Source organism: Lepidochelys kempii, chromosome 11 (assembly GCF_965140285.1).
Source record: "Lepidochelys kempii isolate rLepKem1 chromosome 11, rLepKem1.hap1, whole genome shotgun sequence".
NCBI lineage: Eukaryota > Metazoa > Chordata > Testudines > Cheloniidae > Lepidochelys > Lepidochelys kempii.
Window position 1 is genome coordinate 74919084 of NC_136390.1, and position 23122 is coordinate 74942205.

The 23122-nt window shown below is 46.0% G+C and overlaps 1 protein-coding gene across 2 annotated transcripts in view; it reads left to right on the forward strand.

Moving 5' to 3' along the window:
* Nucleotides 1-23122, forward strand: part of LOC140895926 (UDP-glucuronosyltransferase 1A6) — an 87954-nt gene that overhangs the window by 3990 nt on the left and 60842 nt on the right. The window contains exon 1 of one of the 2 annotated variants that reach the window (XM_073306865.2): nucleotides 15939-16910. The exons of the other annotated variant lie outside the window; for it this stretch is intronic. Within the exon in view, the coding sequence (XP_073162966.2) occupies nucleotides 16023-16910 (888 nt within the window). The 5' untranslated portion in view covers nucleotides 15939-16022. Of the gene's footprint in view, nucleotides 1-15938; nucleotides 16911-23122 lie in introns of those variants that run through there. 2 annotated transcript variants of the gene reach the window in all.

Here is a 23122-nt window from a genome sequence, read left to right on the forward strand (position 1 = left end):
CTCTGTACCTGTTCCTGTTTGAATTCATCCTTCTTAAACATGGGAGACCAGAACTGCACACAGTATTCCAGGTGAAGTGTCACCAGTGCCTTGTATAACGGTACTAAAACCTCCTTATCCCTACTGGAAATACCTCTCCTGATGCATCCCAAGACTGCATTAGCTTTTTTCATGGCCACATCACACTGGCGGCTCATAGTCATTCTATGATCAACCAATACTCCAAGGTCCTTCTCCTCCTCCGTTACTTCTAATTGATGCGTCCCCAGCTTATAACTAAAATTCTTGTTATTAATCCCTAAATGCATGACCTTACACTTCTCACTATTAAATTTCATCCTATTACTATTACTCCAGTTTACAAGGTCATCCAGATCCTCCTGTAGGATATCCCTGTCCTTCTCTAAATTGGCAATACCTCCCAGCTTTCTATCATCTGCAAACTTTATTAGCACACTCCCACTTTTTCTGCCGAGGTCAGTAATAAAAAGATTAAATAAGATTGGTCCCAAAACCGATCCTTGAGGAACTCCACTGGAAACTTCCCTCCATCCTGACAGTTCACCTTTCAGTAGGACCCGTTGTAGTCTCCCCTTTAACCAATTCCTTATCCACCTTTTAATGTTCCTATTGAACTACTAAAAGTTCAGAAACAGATGAACCTCACTCAACATGGAGTTATGAAAGCTGTGAAACAGATTCATCCAGATATGGCAAAATTTGGCTCCATTTGGCCCCTAAAACTCCATTGCTGAAAAGAGAGCACGACCTTCACCTTTGCATTGTGTCTTTACTTGTAGGTAAAGCTGGTGAGGTTTTTTTCCCACACAAAAATGGGGTTTTATCAAACCCAGTTTTTTCCTATAGGAAAATGTTATTTGACTAAACTATTCAATTTTTCAATGGGAAATTTTGAATTTGAAATTTTTGTTTTAATTTTGGAAACCAAAAAATATTTGAAATGTTTGTTTCCTCCTCCTGCCACTTCCCCACCGAGTGCAATAAAATAAATGTCCAGGATTTTTTCCCCTCTTTTTCAGTTTTTATCCCTCTTACTTTATTTCCGATTTCCACTCTTGGAACTTTCCAAAACTTACCAAAAGAAACTACACCATCTGCTCAAGAAACTCCCTGAAAAAGCACAAGCGCAAATCTGCACAGACACACCCCTAGAACCCTGAGCAGGGGTATTCTATCTGCTACTCAAGATCCGTAAACCTGGAAATCCTGGATGCCCCATCATCTCAGGCATTGGCACCTTGACAGCAGGATTGTCTGGCTATGTAGACTCCCTCCTCAGGCCCTATGCTACCAGCACTCTTAGCTATCTTCAAGACACCACTGACTTCCTGAGGAAACTGCAGTCCACCGGTGATCTTCCTGAAAACACCATCCTGGCCCTTCTACACCAACATTCCACACAAAGATGGACTACAAGCCATCAGGAACAGTATCCCCGATAATGTCACGGCTAACCTGGTGGCTGCACTTTGTGACTTTGTCCTCACCCATAACTATTTCACATTTGGGGACAATGTATACCTTCAAATCAGCGGCACTGCTATGGGTACCTGCATGGCCCCACAGTTTGCCAACATTTTTATGGCTGACTTAGAACAACGCTTCCTCAGCTCTCGTCCCCTAATGTCACTACTCTACTTGCCCTACATTGATGACATCTTCATCATCTGGACCCATGGAAAAGAAGCCCTTGAGGAATTCCACCATGATTTCAACAATTTCCATCCCACCATCAACCTCAGCCTGGACCAGTCCAAACAAGAGATCCACTTCCTGGGCACTACAGTGCTAATAAGCGATGGTCACATAAACACCACCCTATACTGGAAACCTACTGACCGCTATACTTACCTACATGCCTCCAGCTTTCATCCAGACCACACCACACCATCCATTGTCTACAGCCAAGCTCTACGATACAACCACATTTGCTCCAACCTCTCAGACAGAGACAAACACCTACAAGATCTCTGTCAAGCATTCTTACAACTACAATACCCACCTGCTGAAGTGAAGAAACAGAATGACAGAACCAGAAGAGTACCCAGAAGTTACCTACTACAGGACAGGCCCAACAAAGAAAATAACAGAACGCCACTAGCGATCACCTTCAGCCCCCAACTAAAACCTCTCCAATGCATCATCAAGGATCTACAATCTATCCTGAAGGATGACCCATCACTCTCACAGATCTTGGGAGACAGGCCAGTCCTTGCCTACAGACAGCCCCCCAACCTGAAGCAAATACTCACCAGTAACCACACACCAAAAACACTAACCCAGGAACCTATCCTTGCAACAAAGCCCGTTGCCAACTGTGTCCACATATCTATTCAGGGGACACCATCATAAGGCCTAATCACATCAGCCACACTATCAGAGGCTCGTTCACCTGCACATCTACCAATGTGATATATGCCATCATGTGCCAGCAATGCCCCTCTGCCATGTACATTGGGCAAACTGGACAGTCTCTATGTAAAAAATAAATATACACAAATCAGATGTCAAGAATTATAACATTCAAAAACCAGTCGGAGAACACTTCAATCTCTCTGGTCACTCAATTTCAGACCTAAAAGTGGCAATATTACAACAAAAAACTTCAAAAACAGACTCCAACGAGAGACTGCTGAATTGGAATTAATTTGCAAACTGGACACCATTATATTAGGCTTGAATAAAGACTGGAAGCGGATGGGTCATTACACAAAGTAAAACTATTTCCCCATGTTTATTTTCCCCCCCTCTACCCGCCCCACTGTTCCTCACACATTCTTGTCATCTGCTGGAAATGGCCCACCTTGATTATCACTACAAAAGGTTTTTTGGGGTTTCCCCCGCCCCTGCCCCTCCTGCTGGTAATAGCTGACCTTACCTGATCACTTTGTTACAGTGTGTATGGTAACGCCCATTTTTTCATGTTCTCTGTGTATATAAAATCCCCCTACTGTATTTTCCACTGCATGCATCCGATGAAGTGAGCTGTAGCTCACAAAAGCTTATGCTCTAATAAATTTGTTAGTCTCTAAGGTGCCTCAAGTACTCCTTTTCTTTTAACTTAGGAAAAGTTATTGATAAAAATGAAATTGTATTACTCAATAACTTTTCCAAAGCTGGAAACATTTTGAAGGGTTTAGTATGAAAAAAAGTAAGTGAGAAACTCCCATCTCCAATCCCCTCAAAAAGCAAAACTAAATTAGACATCAGTCATTCTATTTCATTGTTTGGGAAAAGGCAGGGGGAAGGAAAAAATTGTCAAAACAGTTTTGGTTTTTGAAAACTGAATCCAAATGAAAATCCCAATTCAAAATAAAATTTTCAAAGAAAAGGAAAATTTCAAATGAAAATTTGTTTGAATTTTTTTACAGGAAAAAACTAAGCAGTTCTAATTGTAGGCATGCATCTATGACTTGGTGCCTTCTATCGCACATGAAAACTTGGCCCTCCCAATTTTAATTATGTCAGCATATTGTTTTCTCTCATTATCCTTTTGCAATTTTATGGCCTTCTACTGGGGACATCTCTGGGCTTACTCATAACAATGTGCCATCCATCATGAACTGTGAAAACCTAACAGCTAACCTTAAGTGCTACCATTAAGCACAGGTCTTAGTTTAAAAAAAAAAAAAATCCTTAGCAATTAAGGCCATGTTGTAAGAGCAGTACAAAATGGTGCAAATATGTGAAGAATATTGCCTGGAAAAAAGTTATCTGTCTAGGTACATAGTACAGTGAGGGAGCAGCTATCTATCTGAGAATCTTATTTTCTTATATGAATATATCCTTCCAGTCCCCATTGCAAAGGAGGGAAGTAAGGCACAGAGAGAGTAAGTGACTTGACCAAAGTCACATACAGAATCCAAGAAAGAGTGGGGAACTGAACAGTTGTCTCCTGGCCTACACTCTACTTTAGCCCTGTTTCGAATGTCTCCCTCTGAGCCACTAGCACTGTCAAGAGCATTCCGGAGGGCACTTATCCAGGTGGGAATGGGGACCTACATAAGACATCCTGTACCCAGTGTGCAAACAGCTGCAGGCAGGGACGCTGGAACAATTTGTATAGTGGGGAATGCTGAGAGTCATTGAACCAAACTGTAAACCCTGGATATGGTGGAAACCACATCAAGCCAGGGAGTGCTGGTACACCCCCAGCAACCTTAGTTCCAGCACCCCGGTGCAGGACTATGCCCAGGGGAGCACATTCTATGAGTAGACTCCATTCAGTGTGTTTGGAGATTTAGGTTCTGAGCCAAAGCCCACTGAAGCCAATGGGTGTTGTTTTAGTGATCTCAGTAGGCTTTCGATCAGGTCCTTTATGCCAGATCTTGTCTTCTGCTAACCAAACACCTACAGACTTCACCAGGGCTATGGCACATAATTCCCCATAAGGCAAGGTCAGTTCAACTTTGATGAATGTTTATCATTAGCTGAACATTAAAACAATATTGATTTTTCTAGGAAGTCCCTGAACAAAGTTAACATGATTTTCTCAAGGCAAAGATCATGAAGTTGAACTAAGAAGACCCTTCAACTCTTCAAGCTAGCTAACTGAACTTGGTTTTTAAACATCTGTAGAATTTCTGTAGTGAACATCATAGAAATCCCAGGGTCCTTCACCAGATGAAACTTCTGGTGGAGTTTGCCCTAGTAAAAATGGAACAAAGGCCTCAGGGTTTGGCTCTCTAATAAAAGGATTTGGCTAATACATCCTTTTTATAATATTAAACACTTATCAGTAGCAAAGAATAATCTGGGACATTTGGAAAAAATGATAAGAATTTCTGACTTTATTTGAATACAATTAAAATTGAATTCATATAACACTGGATAGTTCAGCTTCCAGGTAGATTGTTTAGGTCAGGAGTACACACCATGGCAAAACTTTCCCACGGCCTGCGTAGCCAAAAGTGGCATTTGGGATGACGACAAAAGATTTGTATCCCCTTTGGGTATGCAGAGGAGTTTCTAACAGGTGGCCAGATCCTCATCTGTGGTAAATTGTCATAGTTCCTTGGGAGCCATGCTATCTTACACCAGCTGAGGATTCTGGCCCAGTGTTTAAGTCTCCATTCCCAAGTGCTGTGGGTGCTGCACAGGCCCTGAGGGCAGGGCAGGGCCAATTTAGGGTGTTAGGTTCTCTTGTGACAGTTTCAAAAGCACCCTGTGGCCCCTGACCCCCATGTGCACACCCAGGGCTGGCCTTAGGGCTGAGCAAACGGGGCCCATGGCCAGGGCGCAGTAGCCAGAGGGCACCACAAGGGGCTCGGGCTTCCCCTGGCTGGCTGTGGCCAGACTCTGTTCTCCGGTCCCTCCCCTGCGCTGGGCCGGCAGGCTTCTCCCCAACCCCAAGCCCCTGGCCCCTCCTCCGCTCGCTCCACAGCCGGCCAGTCAAGGGCTCCAGCTCTGCCCCAGCCCTGGGGAGCCCAGAGTGGCGTGGCCGTGGCCAGTCACGGGTGGTGCAGCCCACTACTCGCTGCCCGGAGCGGAGCCGAGTCCCTCCCTGCCCACAGCCCTGCACGGTGCAGTCTCGGGGAGTGGGGGGACGGGCACGACACCACCAGGCTGGGGCCAGGAGGAGCAAAACTTTCACATGAGTGGAGCGGGGGCAGGACTTAAAGTGACAGTGTGCTCACTGTCTCTCAAACTTCCCTAACACACACACACAGGCTCAAACTTCCCTAACACCCACCCACACACTCTGTCTCTCACAGTCCCCCACAGATTGTCTCTCTCACACACACAGTCTCACACTCCCCAACACACACACCATCTCTCACACAGTCCCCCAACACACAGTCTCACACACACACGCTGTTTCTCTCACACACAGACTGGCTCTCACAGTCCCCCAACACAGATTGTCTCACACACACATAGAGTCTCACACTCTCCAACACACACTCTGTTACACCATCCCCCAACACACACACATACACACACACACAGGCTCTCTCGCTTTCACACACACACATATTATTGTTGTTGTTGTTATTACTGCAGTGCTTGGTACTTCCTGTCAAAATGCTTGTGGTGAGCCAGGAGTGGCTAGGGGCTGCAGGAGGGCCGTGGGCTCTGGCAAGATGCAGCTCCCATATGACAGCGCAAAGCCTGCCTTGAGCTGCAGGCCAAGTGCCAGGCACCACAAGCCACTGCAGCAGCACAGAAGTATGTGTGGCAATACACCATATACCATGCCACTCTTGCTTCTGCGCTTCTGCTGACAGTGGCCTAGGAATTTGCTAGTTGTCGTCGTTACTCATTGTGACATTATCTGATTAAAACATGACCCTGTAGATCATTGTTGCAACCACTGTTATATATTTGCTACTAATCTTGTACAAAATGTAGCATGTAAGATGTCTATGAAAAGGTTATGATTTGCTGAATATGTTCAAGCTATTTGTAAGCATGTATCATTTTTGTATTTGAAGTTATGAGTATTGGCTCTATACCTGGATTTCAAATGTTTGCTCCTGGGGTAATGCCCACAAGATAGTTAGCCAGCACATCTTGAAGGGATGAGTTAAAGTACGTGGCTCATCAAAGGACTTGTAACTCACAGTGGCCCATGGGAGACGCCCATCTACACTGAATGGACTTCCCTGTGGACATTCCATATGAAGTATAGGTAATGGCCCAGAGGTGATGGGGGCAGGTAGAGCCCAGGGAGCCTGTAGGAGCCAGGGATGAAGGGGAGGGGGGGAGCGCCAAAATACAAGTTTGCCCAGGGCACCATTTTCACTAAGGCTGGCCCTGCAAGAAACAGTCCCAGTAGCATAGTCACAGCAGGATTTATAGACTGTAAAGTCAGGACAGTGGCCATTTCTTACTGCCGGTTTATAAAATGCCTAGAACAGTGGTGTCTTTTAATAAGATGTGTAAATGGCAGTGATTCAGTAGGCTTGTTTTTAGAAAGAGAGATCACTAACGTCAAGTACAATTGGCATAAAACTAGGAAAGACAATTCCTGGCAGCTAATAATTGGGTGCATGTGACTGAGGAGTACAGTAACTCTTCACTTAACATCACCCCTGTTAATGTTATTATCATAGAATATCAGGGTTGGAAGGGACCTCAGGAGGTCATCTAGTCCAAACTCCTGCTCAAAGCAGGACCAATCCCCAATTGCCTTGATCCTTAAATGGCCCCCTCAAGGATTAAACTCACAACCCTGGGTTTAGCAGGCCAATGCTCAAGCCACTGAGCTATCCCTCCCTGCAGTGAGTTGTTAGACGTCACTGATCTAGTAGAGAACATGCTTGTTTAAAGTTGTGCAATGCTCCCTTATGACGTTGTTTGGCAGCCGCCTGCTTTGGCCACTGCTTGCAGGAAGAGCAGCCCGTTGGAGCAAGCTGGGGGGGCTTGGAACCAGGCTGGGCCAGCAGCCCACCCATCAGCTCCCCTAAGTTCCCTGTGCAGCAGCCACCCAGCAGGCTGTCAAGTGCCAGGCAGTTCAGGTTTCCCTCCCCTGCCACTGCCGTGCACTGCTCCTGCTCTCTGCCTTGGAGCTTCTCCCAGGAGCCTCCTGCTTGGAAGTCCCTGGGGATGGGAGGCGAGGTGTACAGGCAGGAGGAGATGCAAGGATCAAGCATGGTGGGAGAGGAGCAAAGGCAGGAACAGGGCAGGGTGCAGGAGGCAGGCACAAGCAGGATCCAATGCAGCCACAACAGCTGCATTGTTGCTCAGACAAACTTCCTGTTCCTCCTCCTGGATCAAATAGCGTCGTTGAACCAATCGATAGAGCCGGGCGATCCTCCAATCAGAGCTCCCGTGTGGATGGTGCTTGGCTGGGACTATAGCCCTAGTCGCTTCTCTGCACACCCAGTTTCAGTAGCCATTGGGTGGAGGCCAGGATGTGGCAGCTCTCTGGGGACTCTCAGACATCGGTTCAAGACCTTCAATATCACAATGGTTGAGCAGGCAGTCGAGTAGCCTCTGTCTCACTGCTCCCCTTGTTGAACCTGCGTGGGGAAGAAGCAGGGGCAGCAAATGGAGGTGATGGGGACAGAAGGCGAAGCAGGCCCCGTACTGGCTTTGTGCTTCCTAACCCAGCACTCATCCACAGGTTCAGCTGCCCCCATCTTCCTCTGGAACACTGCCGCAAAATCAGCTGTCCCCAGCTTCTTCCCCTAGATTTCATTCCTCTAGCTTCCTCCTAAAGACAGAGCCACAAACCTGTTTCACCCCCCCATAGTCCTCAGCTACCTCATCTTGCACTCAGACATCCATAAACCCAGCTGCACCTACCGCCTCCACAAACATGCTTCATCACCCACCCCACAACTTTTGTGCAGCTCTACTTTCTACCCCTGCCACTGCTTGGGGCAGGGTGTATTGACCTGCAGTTGAAGTTTGCAGTCATATGCACATTATTTGCAAATACATGTTATTTAATGAGCTGTTTTCCATATTTGTAAAACTTTGCATGATAAGCGTTCCCATTAAAAGACTGCAGTGCTCTAATCTCGATTTTTCATGATGTTCTTTCAATCACCACTCATGCTTTTCCAAAGTTTAGCACTTTTGCCCCTTTGTTCTGGTACAGATAGCTACCCATCTCCACCAACTCCATAAATAAATATACCTCTTTCTGGCAGAAGACTGCAAAGAACCAGTTTGTAATCAGATGGTTAAATTATAAGAGCTAAGTAACAGATAAATATCAGAAGCGCCTGATATCTGTTTGCTGTCTATAGCCATCTTTCTTTCACTGGTACAAATGCCAGTTCTATCCATTGAAAATCATAACTAACAGCAGGAAAAATACATCAGAGTAGGAAGATCAAATGGATTTTGTCAATTCCTCTCACTGCTCTTGTAATTTACTCCTTATCTCAAAGTCCCAGGCATTTCACCAGAATCATAGCCTCTGCCCAGCCTATGGGCCTTGTGTTCAGGCACGCTGTGATGTGTCTGCCTCTCCAAACTAAGAGATGTTGATTTTATTTTGAAAAACCTCATGATATGTTTGAATGGATCCACTCAGAAAGTCTCAGATACACTGACAAACCTCACAGAATTAAATAAGGGGAGAAGGGTGCTCAGCACTTCTTAAAAAGTCCTCAGCTCCTTGCAGAATTGGGCCCTATATCTTCAAACTCTGTTACATTAAGGGCACTTCTGCCGCATGGAAGCCTGTTGCTGCAAAGTGTTGGGCAGCCAGGGTGTTTGCAGAATCAGGACCCAGCTGTGCAAGACCTTAAGGGCATAATCCTGACCACTGAAGACAATGGGAGTTTTGCCACTGTTTCTAATGGGAGCCAACATACTCACACAGTCAAAGTTTCTGCATGCACATGTCGGCCTCTTCCTTGGTTTGCCTCATTCTGTGTTGGCTTTAATTTTGCTTACCATACAAAGACTTCAACAGGCTTTGGCTTAGGCTTGTCGGAAGGTTTTTGATATTATCATTTATTTGTAATACAGTACCGCCTAAGGGGGTACAATCATAATCAGGGCCCTACTGTTTTAATTGCTGTATAAACACAGAATGGAAGGATGGTCTGACCCCAGTTTCCACTTCAAGAAAGGTCATAGAATCATAGAATATCAGGGTTGGAAGGGACTCCAGAAGGTCATCTAGTCCAACCCTCTGCTCAAAGCAGGACCAATTCCCAGTTAAATCATCCCAGCCAGGGCTTTGTCAAGCCTGACCTTAAAAACCTCTAAGGAAGGAGATTCTACCACCTCCCTAGGTAACGCATTCCAGTGTTTCACCACCCTCTTAGTGAAAAAGTTTTTCCTAATATCCAATCTAAACCTTCCCCACTGCAACTTGAGACCATTACTCCTCGTTCTGTCATCTTCTACCATTGAGAACAGTCTAGAGCCATCCTCTTTGGAACCCCCTTTCAGGTAGTTGAAAGCAGCTATCAAATCCCCCCTCATTCTTCTCTTCTGCAGGCTAAACAATCCCAGCTCCCTCAGCCTCTCCTCATAACTCATGTGTTCCAGTCCCCTAATCATTTTTGTTGCCCTTCGCTGGACTCTCTCCAATTTATCCACATCCTTCTTGAAGTGTGGGGCCCAAAACTGGACACAGTACTCTAGATGAGGCCTCACCAATGTCGAATAGAGGGGAACGATCACGTCCCTCGATCTGCTCGCTATGCCCCTACTTATACATCCCAAAATGCCATTGGCCTTCTTGGCAACAAGGGCACACTGCTGACTCATATCCAGCTTCTCGTCCACTGTCACCCCTAGGTCCTTTTCCGCAGAACTGCTGCCTAGCCATTCGGTCCCTAGTCTGTAGCTGTGCATTGGGTTCTTCCGTCCTAAGTGCAGGACCCTGCACTTATCCTTATTGAACCTCATCAGATTTCTTTTGGCCCAATCCTCCAATTTGTCTAGGTCTTTCTGTATCCTATCCCTCCCCTCCAGCGTATCTACCACTCCTCCCAGTTTAGTATCATCCGCAAATTTGCTGAGAGTGCAATCCACACCATCCTCCAGATCATTTATGAAGATATTGAACAAAACCGGCCCCAGGACCGACCCTTGGGGTACTCCACTTGATACCGGCTGCCAACTAGATATGGAGCCATTGATCACTACCCGTTGAGCCCGACAATCTAGCCAGCTTTCTACCCACCTTGTAGTGCATTCATCCAGCCCATACTTCCTTAACTTGCTGACAAGAATACTGTGGGAGACCGTGTCAAAAGCTTTGCTAAAGTCAAGAAACAATACATCCACTGCTTTCCCTTCATCCACAGAACCAGTAATCTCATCATAAAAGGCAATTAGATTAGTCAGGCATGACCTTCCCTTGGTGAATCCATGCTGGCTGTTCCTGATCACTTTCCTCTCATGCAAGTGCTTCAGGATTGATTCTTTGAGGACCTGCTTCATGATTTTTCCAGGGACTGAAGTGAGGCTGACTGGCCTGTAGTTCCCAGGATCCTCCTTCTTCCCTTTTTGAAAGATTGGCACTACATTAGCCTTTTTCCAGTCATCCGGGACTTCCCCGGTTCGCCACGAGTTTTCAAAGATAATGGCCAATGGCTCTGCAATCACAGCTGCCAATTCCTTCAGCACTCTCGGATGCAACTCGTCCGGCCCCATGGACTTGTGCACGTCCAGCTTTTCTAAATAGTCCTTAACCACCTCTATCTCCACAGAGGGCTGGCCATCTCTTCCCCATTTTGTGATGCCCAGCGCAGCAGTCTGGGAGCTGACCTTGTTAGTGAAAACAGAGGCAAAAAAAGCATTGAGTACATTAGCTTTTTCCACATCCTCTGTCACTAGGTTGCCTCCCTCATTCAGTAAGGGGCCCACACATTCCTTGGCTTTCTTCTTGTTGCCAACATACCTGAAGAAACCCTTCTTGTTACTCTTGACATCTCTGGCTAGCTGCAGCTCCAGGTGCGATTTGGCCCTCCTGAGGTCAAAGAATAATGTTCTAATACAAAGAATTCCACTGGCCTCTTCCAAAATGGCCACCGCCTCCCATTCTTTCCAATCGGAGTAAAGCGAAGCTGCCTTTAGTGGAGGAAAGTTTGCAATGCTTGTATTGTATTCCCAGAGTTACTTAGATATATTCAACTTTAACTTCAGTTTAATGTAGTTTTTATCTGGGAATTTATTATGTTTGTAGAGTTCCTAGCATGTTAGGGCTGAGTCCCATTGCAATTGAACTGCTAAATAATAAGAGAAGACACAACACCAAACAGTCGGAAGGAATGTAGGGAGAGAGGATGAGAGACCCAGCAATAACATCATGCATTAACTAGGCCAGCAAAGTGCACAGCCACTTTTATCTGGTTAAATTATAAGAAATAAGTAACAGATAAATACCAGAAGCTCCTGATGTGTGTATCTATATGCCTTTTACTTCTATCTTGGAATAGATTGATTGGAATTCAAGTTCAGTCTCGATATCCTACACTACCAATAGGATGGAGAATATTATAAACCTGGAATCCTGCAGTGGTTTCATCTCTTCCCTGTATAACAAATAGTATAAATTCTTTTCACTGCTGCTTTTCCAGTTGTTTTTTGGCCTTTGTATCATCTTCTTTTCTGCTTATATCCATGTAATATGTTTAGATATTTAATAGATACAGAAAATAAGCCAATAGGAAAGCTTTCCTAAGAAGTTTACTCAAAACCGAATGAGTAAAGTTTCTCTCTGGTGCAATTCCATTGACCTCAGTCGACTTACCCTGAAGATAAATTAACACAAACAAAAACTTCAATTAGTGACAGTGCAGGCTGGACTAGGACACACCCCATGCCACCACCCAAAACCTTAAAAGCAAATAAGAATGAGGGAAACGTCTGCTGCTTTCCTTGCCACCTCTTAACATTGCTTGCAGTGCTGTTGAGAACAGACTCATTGCTTCATAAGGCTTTCGCTTCCATCTCCCACAGTTATCAAAAAGATTCTGGATGGGGGCTTCGCTATTTCATGGATTTTTTTTGTATACAAAAATGTTTCAAATAAACCATTAAACTAACTCATTGGCACATCTTAGTAAAATGATCCCTTTTCTTACTTCATGGAGCAGGAAAGTTTGAATTGATGCACTTTGTAACATGGGAAAGGTAATTCCTTCACAAAGTAATATTTTTGCTGTCTGTTTGATTCGTTCTGTATTTTTTTCTAAGATGGAACCAACTGAAGATACTGCTGTACATTTTTATTATTAAAGGTCACAACCTCTTTGTTTAAATGAGTAATATTTAAGACATCTTCCTTTGTAATTCATTTGGCAACTTTTCCAGCATTTCTCAGAAGGCCAGCTCCTCTGAACCTCCTTCTTACCACAGGCATGAGGAACATGATCTGTTTGAAAACCCCCATTACATTGACCTTGTGTCATAGGACATTAATGTGAGGTTGACTCAGGTGATACACCAACTTGATACCTGTGAACACAATAAAGCCACCACTTCTCAGTCTAGCTATAGTCCCAAGTTCAAACAAATGGGGCATCAGTATGCAGAAATTGTTGCATATGTTGGGGACACTGGGGCATGGCCACTAGGTAACTTGAGGGGATGGAAGACCATGAGTGTCAATGAAGCCCCCTTGCACTAGGCCCAAGTGTCCTTGGCCCCCCGCCTGGAGGCACTCGCAGCAGTTATGCTGAGGATCTGCAACAATATGCTGCAGAGTCAGACTGCCTGAAACTAAACAAGGCCAAGCAGGGCAGATATGGAAGAACAATGCTGAATAACAGCAGCTTTACGTATAGTTTAACAAACAATACAAAAAACAAGGGAACTAGCTGGTAACTGGATTGGCTGGCTATATGGATACTCAGGGCAGCTTGCTATTGGATAAGTATGCTGGGAAAAAGGATGTATAAAAGCCTGTGTAACTTCCTGCTCTGTGTACAGGATTTGAGATTCTATTCTCCCTGTACCTTGTTTGCAGCTGCAAATAAACTTTTCTGCTTCTCCACCCCGTTGTGATTATTGGGTGACGCACACCAGGTAACGAACCCCTGCTGTTGTTTTGCCTCTCGGCACTGGGTGCCGGCAACACATAGGTAGGGTTAACGTATTTCAGGTTCCCAAAAAGAGGACCTGGGGGAGTGGGGGGGAGGGGTGCTGGAGGGCAGGGTAGAGTTGCAGGAGCTGGATGGGGTACCTGCAGCAGGGTTACTCACTGGAGGTGGGGGGCAGTGTCATTCCCTGTCACAGTGGTAGGTTGGCTGGCGCAAGCCCAAGATGCGGAGACAGCTATCGGTCAGCGCCTCCCTGTGGGACCCCCTCCCCAGGGCTGCGAGCTGGGGCCTGGGTGGCCGGGATGAGATCCAGCAAATGCAGCTGCAGAAGAATGGCCCAGTCAGCCACAGATGCTGGGGAGGGACCAATCAGGAAGCGGACCAATCGGGGCTCTTTCTGAGATGCAGCCTCTGCTCTGCAAAAACCCTGGACATTGCCTGTTTGAAAAATCTCCCCGGACGGAAGAGGGATGCTCTAAAAAGAAGCTGTGTCTGGGGAAACCCAGACATATGGTAACCGTATGCACAGGACGGCAAGAACCACAACTGAGGCAGAATTCTGAGTCCAGTGGAGGAATGAGTCATTCTTTTGCCCCCACCAGACTTTCCCTACTTGGCGGACTGTGATGTTCTGGGGACCACAGACCAGTAAGGGGTTCTGTCACTGCCTGCCCTGAAACCTTGGGGGCCTCTGTGCCATGCAACTATGGTTCAGATTCCTGATGCCAGGAGCCAGTCCACAAGCATAAGATCTTGCCTGCCTCTCACCAGTCCAGTTACTCTTCACAGGGTGATACCAACAATCCTTCCATCCGGGAGTCTCTCCAAATCCATCTTGCCTCAGTTCTGAATGACCAGCTATTTGCACTGCTCCACTCTAGTTCATTACCCCTGAAGGCGTGAAACCAGCTGCCCAGATATCAGCTTGCTTTGGCACACGCACTCCAAACGGTTTGCACACTTATATATTAGATAAAATCCCTTTTCTAATAAAAGTTACCTATTGCCTTCAAACAGTTTCCTGGCATAACTCCGAGCTATTGGGGGATCCAGCATTCATGGACAGCCTCCCCCACAGGCTCTGGATAAAAAAAACTTCAATTCCAAGCTTGCTTTTAAAAGTTTCTCTTTTTTCCTCTCAGTCCATGGTTACTCATGGTTATTCAGAGTGAGGAAATTCCCTCTTGGCTTGGGAATTGGAATGTTCTTTTCAATTTCCAGTTGTCTCAGTATCTTTCCATTAACTCTAATGGTCCATCATTGTCTTTTCCTGGGCTGGACAAGTGATAGTTACTTGAAGCTGTTTTCATGTAAACACCTGGCTTGGGAGATGCCCCTCCTCACTTGACTGCTGTGAGGTGTACCTATTGTAGAACTAGGGATGGGCAGCTGGAGAGCCACCAGACTCAGGCATCAAATGGTTATGGGGGTGGGAGGTAACAAATGAAAAACAGAGACCGGGGTGTGCTGAGGATGAGGGAGCTCCGGCTCACTTGGCCCCTGTCCCTGGCAGCCGGGCCCAGGCACGGAGTGGAGGGAGTGGGCCACAGGCAGCCTCTGCACTGTACAGAGGCAACAACCCTGAGCGGCCACCCTGAGCTGGCATGAGAAGCAGCTCTGTCCTGCTTCCTCCACGCTGAGCCTGAGTTAGGGGTATTGCCCGAGCCTCCCCTGCTGAAGTGTCCGTGAGGGTGCCGGAGCTCCAGGAGACATTGTGGAGGTGTGAGTCTCCCCAGGCCGGGGCCAGCCTGGCCAGACCCAAAGGCACGTGCTCCCCGCTCCTGTGGCCTCATCCCCCCAGGAGCTAGTGGGATTGGCTGCCCTGGCCAAGGGAGGTGGGGCTGGAAGATTCCTCCTCAGTTCCTCTCAGTGTGCCCCCCCCAGTATCAGCTGGTACGAGTCGTCTCTGGTATGAAATCAGTTGCTTTAACTGCTTATTTGGGGGATTAAACCTTCTGTCCTCCACTTGGACAGTTATTGCTCTGCAGTTAATTTGATAGCTCTTCTGTCTCAGCTACCCAAATTTTAAAAAAAGCCAATACTCAGCTGGTGTAAACTGACTTCAGTGAAATGATGGCAATTTATAGCTGCTGAAACTCTGGCCCATAATGTTCAAGATGCAGAAAAAATCAAATTGAAATTGGGTTATCATACTATAGGTTCACAGTGTGTTTCCCCTTGTCTAGCTTTGTAAAAAGAGAATGTCTAGAAGGACTATGGGGAAAAGAACGTTAACTGCAGGGATCTTGAAACTACCTAACTGTGGCATAGCTAACAGCTCATGTGGAAAAGAGAGAAGAGAGTTATTCACTACATTTACGCAGATCCATATAAGGTGAAGCTGCCACCTTGAGGCCAATAATCTCCCATTTGAAATGGCTATTGCTTATAAACTGCTTCTGGAAACTGTTAATTGTGAAACAGTAAACATTGACCAGAGAAGCTAACGCCATTTCACAGCAATGCAAGCAAATCAACGTAGCAGTCAGGGACCTTGCAGCTCTTCGTTTTGGGTTCTGCTTTCAAATCTTTCTCAGGAGAATGTTTTGCTTTTCTTACACCGAGATGATTCCTGGGATTAGACCTCTTTATCCACCCATGATAAAGTTTCTTCCTCTGTTAATATTTGTGGGCTTTGCTGAAGGGGAGAAGCTGTTGGTGATGCCTATGGACGGAAGTGCGTGGCTGAGTACGCGTCTTATCGTGGAGAAGCTCCATCAAAATGGGCACGAGATAGTCCTTGTGGCACCAGAAACTAATCTGTTTTTGACATCAGCCAAGAATTTCACCATTAAGACCTATCCAGTGCCTTACAAAGACGAACACATGGATGCACTAATGGAGACTTTTGGTAAAGATCGCTTTGTTAAACAACCTTTTCTAAATGTTGTTATTTCACTATATAAAAGTCTAGCACGAGCATTCCAGATGCTTTTCCAAAGCTGTGAAAGTTTGTTGAGCAACAAAGAACTGATTCGGTACCTCGAAGAAAGTCAATTCGATGCCATCCTCACAGATCCAGTTGGCATATGCGGGACAATAGTTGCTGAGTATCTGTCTCTCCCTTCTGTGTTTTTCTTACGTGGATTCCCATGTGACTTAGGATCCAAGGCAACTCAGTGTCCAAGTCCACATTCTTATGTCCCAGGAATGTTTACTAGCAGCACAGACCACATGACCTTTACCCAGCGTGTGCAGAACCTGCTACACGGCACACTGGCACTGAGAGCTTGCATTACTCTCTATTCGCCGTTTGAACAGCTGGCTTCTGAGTTTCTTCAGAGAGAAGTGACTGTGCATAATCTCTTAGATCAAGGCTCTGTTTGGCTAATGAGACTAGACTTTGTATTCGAGTATCCCAGGCCAGTGATGCCCAATATGGTCTTTGTTGGTGGATTAAACTGTGCTGAGAAAAAGCACCTATCTCAGGTATGTACACTCTGTTTGCCCTTTATCAAGACTGGGCCAAATCATGACATGGGCACTCAGAAGTGTGAAGTCCAGCCTTATTTACAGTCTGAATTTGTCTAGCTTCAATTTCCAGCTATTGGATTGTGTTATAGATTGAAGAGTCCATTATTAAATTTTTGTTCCATAGGTAGACACCTATAGATTGTAATCAAGTCACTCCTTACCTTTCTCTTTGTTAAATTAAATAGATTGAGCTCCATGAGTCTATCACTATAAGGCATGTTTTCTAATCTTTTAATCATTCTTGAGGCTCTTCTCTGATCCCCCGCCAATTTTTCAACATCCTCCTTGAATTGTGTGTCATCTGCAAACTTTATGAGTGATGATTTTTATGTTTTCTTCCAGGTCATTAATAAAAATAGCATAGGGCCAAGAACAGATTCCTGCAGGATGCCATTAGAAACACACTCATGGCTTTGTGTGTTCCTTGTCCCTGCCTCTCACATGACAGGCCCAAATATGAAAGTGTTCCATTCTTTTTGCAATATATTGTGCATTTAGTGTGGTAGGTGTGATCATAAACACACGGAGAACCAGTGCAAAGCCAAAGATGGTAGAGGAACATGTTTTGCACTAAGGCCAGCCAACCTTTACTATATTAGATGTTAATTGTATTAAAAGGTAATTGTTTGATAGCAATAGTCTCTATGGTCCACAGTGGAGAACTGCAAGTTAAAAGAAAAGTGTTTCTCCTGGTCACAGGTTCGAGAGCCAGGACCGTTCTGTCCAAATTGGGACAGTTAGGACAAATGATTATTTGAATGGCCTTTTCAGCACTGGAAGCAGTTGTAGGATGAGAGGGAGAGGCACAGTAGGCTACACACAAAGCATCCTCAAAGAAAGAATTGTATTATTGAATGTATCAATGATCTGTCACCGTCCCTTGGTTTTGCCATCTGTAAAATAGGTATCAGTACCCACCTCACAGGACTGGCATTAGACTGGAACGTGTGTCTGTAAAACAGTTGTGTGAGATTCTCTCATTGTCTGAAATATTCTGATGAAAGCCACTATAAGAATGCAAAGAATTTTTTACATTGAAAAGTGGATGGAGGCAAGGGGAACTACAGACTTATGTGTTATTTGTGGGGGAAGTTACCATGGTTTTCAAAGTCTTTTTCATGCCTGCAGGAATTAAAGCAGACATGGGACAGCTTCGTTAGCACAAGCTGAATCAAGGTATAAATTACACCTTCCTGGGCTCCAGGGGAGATTTGCCTTGAGGGAGGACAGACAGTGGTGCCACCAGCCACATACTAAAAAGCTTCTGCTGAAGTGGAACACTTCTAAGTGGTAGTTAGGGCTTAAGAAGTAGTCCTGCCACGTGGCACTGCTCAGAGGATGGACTGAATCTGCACGGGCCCCAGTCTCCCTGGCCATAGCTTTCTGTAGCTAGCCCCACCCATTTTGTGAGAGGGTCAATAAAGGGGAAGCTGCAGCTGCTGCTGCTGCTGGCTGTCTGCCTGTAGTGGCAGACTTTCTGCCAGCAGAATCTCCAAGAGGAGCTAACAGCATAGACCCTGGGCTAAATCCAGGGTAAGCTGTATAGTCAAAAGGAATGCAATTTAACATCCTCCCATTTCTTGCACATAAGCCCTGGGAATTGCCACACTGAATCAGATCACCACTCCTTCTAATCCAGTGTAACCCTTCTGCCCGTCAGAGTTGGCAGCAACAAGGGCCGGGTTCAGTATCTAGGGGATCCATTCCAATAACACAATGCAAACCGGCTCGAGCCCCCACCCAGTGACCTGGGACAAATATATACCACCCCCGCTGGGCGCCTCCAAGAGGCAATACTTCCCCTCTCGCAAGCACATAGTCTGAGTGTAGCAAAAGTCTTTTAATAACAGAGAGAAACAATGTGGCATTATGTTGGGGAAACACCACCAACAGGATTCATAACACAACCCATGAGCAAAAACAACCCCACCCCAGGCAAATTGGGGCATGCCCTTTTCCCTTTGGTTCTTGAGTCCAGCAACCCCAAATCACCCAAAGTCCAATGCCCCAAAAGTCTCTGTCCCTGGTCAGGGCAGCCCCAGAGTTCGAAAGTTTATCTGCGGAGCTTTACCTCCCAACCTGGGTGGAAATGGGACGGGGGTAAGAGGCACCTTACGTGATCTGAAGCTGACCGCCCCACAGCTCCATAGCGGTGCTCCACTCCGCCAGCCGCCCCACAAACTCCTTCGCTCAGCTGCGCTCCGCTCCGCCAGCCACCCCACGAACTCCTTCGCTCAGCTGCGCTCCGCTCCGCTCCGCTCCGCTCCACCAGCCGCCCCACGAACTCCTTCACTCAGCTCCACAGCCCACAAGCAGCTCCTGCCATCCACACACTGCTCCGCGTCAAACTGCTTCACCAGCCGTCCCGCAAACTGCTCCACAATATATCTTCAGGCTCCCCCACTACTTAACACAACACTCAGTGATTTCAGCTCTTAGGTGAATTCAGCTTATAGTAGGGGAGCCCCAGTGCTGGGGCACTGTCAGCCCAAAGTGAGCTCAGCAGCCTATAACTAGACTTCTAATGAAATCAAAATTAGCTCTGATATTCTACAGTGGAGAGAGGAGGAAGTGCAATTAGCATGTAAGGCCCTCACCAAGGGGCCCATGCCACCAAGTACTACTACTTGTCCCCAGCCTCTCTCCATTCACACAGTTTTGGAACCCATGACCCTTGCCTAGCGAGTGCTACTTAGTTGATGGTGAATCCCTCCATCATAACAAAAGGCCACGTACAGTTCCAAGCACAGTTCCCATAATCAGGGTAATAACAATTTATTCTTCCTGCCCCAATAACAGAGACACTGGGGATCCCACAGCAGCCAAAGTGACCATTTGGGCAGCTATGGTCTCATTCTAGGCGGGGTGGGTGTGCCTATGCAAATGAGATCAGCCCCTGAAGTTCTTTTCCACAACTTGCCACACCTCACCACCAGATGTCAGGGTGGAGCTCATCCTGACTCTGCTTACACCAGTATCACATCTCTTGGTGCAAGATGCTTCAGAATAGGATGAACAGATGTCCCAATTTTATAGGGACAGTCTCAATATTTGGGACTTTTTCTTACATAGGTGCCTATTAGCCCCCACCCTCTGTCCCGATTTTTCACACTTGCTATCTGGTCACCCTACTTCAGAGGATACTGCAAGAAACCTAGTAGTGGACAATGATGGACTAACAGAGCTGTGCTGGGAATGGAAATTCTGTTTTGTGGAAGAATTTGATATTTTGAAATTTGTTTTTATTCCAGTCAGGAACAAAACCAAACGTGTTAATTCTCCATGGAAGACAATTCTGAAAAAAGAAATTCAGATGGATTGAAATGTTTTATTTCCATTTTGACTTTTTAGTTTATAACATCCAATGTAATACAAAATTTAAACAAATGTGAAACCAAAATCTGTTCCAAAAGAAAATAATCAAAACATTTAATTCCAAAAATGTCAAAACAGGATGTTTTGACATGATGGAAGCTTTATTTTCCCTTTTTTTCTCCAAAACAAAATTTCTGTGAAATTCATGAAAGGTTTTAATCTCAGCAGAACTGCAGGCTCTGATGGTAAATGGTTCCATCAAAGATTTTACTACCAGCTCTGTGGAATAACATACTCCCAGTGGAAATTTCTTCCTAACCCTCAGTTAATGCTTGTCTTGTGCAAGCAGTAACTGAATAAAGTTTTGTATCCCTATTGTTCTAGTCAAATGTAACTGTGGATGTTCCCACTGTTGGGAGAAAAGTTAGGGCATCCACCTCTATTGCTTTCATAGTCTCCTCACAGCTTCCAAATTATTTTTTCTTCTTCCTCTTAAAGCTGTTTCTCGTTTCATTCCAGGGTCATTTTATCTTTAGAAAACTAAAGATTTCTCAATTTTCAGTGTTTATTGACTCTCACAATTACAGCAATTAATATTCCCTTGAGGAGGGGAAGTTGGATAGTATAGCTTTTAGCGCTAAACTCAGGTACATTCTTTCCGCTTTACTAAGAGCTTAGGCTGCCAGCTCATGGCAAGCTATCCAACAATTATCAACGAGATGTAAAGACCGTGAAGATTTCATAACTGAAGGGGTAACAATTGTCTCAATATGAAGCCAAAATGAACAAAACATGGTAGGATGTTTGGTGCAGCCAGTCACTAACCTGCCGCATCCTCACGTTTGGCCGATCGCGGCTCCCAGTGGCCACGGTTCCCTGCTCCAGGCCAATGGGAGCGGTTGGAAGCGGCGGCCAGTACATCCCTCGGCCCGCGCCGCTTCCAACAGCGATTTAGTCAGGGATCGGTCCTGCTTTGAGCAGGGGGTTGGACTAGATGACCTCCTGAGGTCCCTTCCAACCCTGATATTCTATGATTCTATGAACCTGCAGACGTGGCAGGTAAAGAAACCGGCCCGGGCCACCAGGGGCTTTCCCTGCACAAGCGACGGAACAAGTTTGGGAACCACTGATTTAAGGATTTGTACACAAAATACCAAGACATTGCTTCAAAGTTTCTCCAGAGAGATGTGCACTTACCAACACTTTACCAAAATGGCTCCATATGGCTCCTGAGATACGACTTTGTGTTTGAGTATCCCAGACCAACGTGGTCTTCGTCGGAGGCATAAACTGTGAGGAGGGGAAGAACCTACCTCAGGTATGTCCAGTGATTCTGTTTTGTGTTTCACTATTATTTTGATATTTTTTCTGTGGAAAAAGCCTGTAGATGAGCAATGAGCATTGTAGCTCATTGTAATGTGCCTAATGTACACACCCTCCTCCCTTGTGTGGCTCTCCACACAAACTACAAAATAGGGTGCGGCCTGCACCCAATGTGAATCAGACTTCAAATGGTTTTCTCTTGCTAGTGACAAACTCTATTGCCCTAACATAAATTAAAAGTCTAAGCAGTATTGCCAAACAAAGAACCATAATTCAGGCTTTATTAAAAAGTAGGTGAGCCAAAGTCCGCTGTTGGGCAGCAGTGTAAATCTGGAGACAGGCCATTGACATTAACTGGCCAGAGACTTTCTCTGTTATAAATTAAACCAGACTTTGTAACTGATGTTTGTAACTTTCAAAAAGGAATGTGCTCAAAGAAAGCGAAAGTCCACAGCTGCCTGGACTGTTGTGTCAGCAGGAGTGGTGGGTCAGCCCTTCCGCCTCCCCCAGTGAGACCATTTCCTCCACCTCCTGATCAAACTCGTTCCTTTGTCATCCCTTCTCCTCCTCCTCAACCTCTCTTCCTTTCCCTCACAGAGCGGGTCTGCTTTGGTCCACCCCATCATAAGAAACTCCCCTTGAATCCATCTCCCTCCTCAGCTGTCACTCCACCGCCTCTTCCTTTCACAGGGTCCAGTTCCTTTCTTCCAGTTTAACTTAAACACTCTCCAACCACTCCACTGAAACTGCTCTCTCCAAGTTTCTAGTGGCCTCTTCCTAGCCAGATCCCTGGGCTTTCACTTGATCCTTATCCTCCTTGAGCTCTCATCTGCTTTCTGTCTCTGTTGATCACACTTTCTTTCTTGAAGCTTTTTTCTCCGCAACTCTGTCTCCTGTTCTTGTGTGAGACTGTGTCCATGTGTATCTCAGTGTGAGATTGGAGGGTTTTTGAACATCAGGGTCTGTTGGAGCTGACCAGGCTCCCTGTGTCTGCTCATGCTCCCAAGCAGAGACATAAGGGACAGTCCTGTCCCTCCCTGAGTTCCCCCTTACTGCCAGGGCAGCGAGATGGAATCCAGGCAGTGTCTGACCCGCTGCTTTCTTCCGAAATCTGATCAGCTTCCTCTTCTAGGGGTGAGGTGCATCACGCCAACAACCAAGCCTCATGGCAGAATCCAAACCCTCAGGATTCAAACACTGCCTGTCTTGTGACAGACCGATCCCCATCAGGAACATACAAAGACACTTTTTTCTCTGCCTAGTGGAGAGCCACATCCTGGCTAAGTGCTCTGTGCCTAAGCCTTTTCTTCCAGCATCTGCAAGTCCAGGGATGCCTGGCTCAAGCTGCATCCTCTACAGTAATCCATGCAGTTCACTTCAGACCCAGAGGTGACCATTATGACCAGAGCAAAGTTGGAGAGATCAGCATCGGCCAACACATCCCACCAAAGGATCAGGCAAAGAAAGAGGCAAAGGACACGTCAGAATTGTGACTGGGGACTTTGACTCTGACCACCTCAACAGTCATG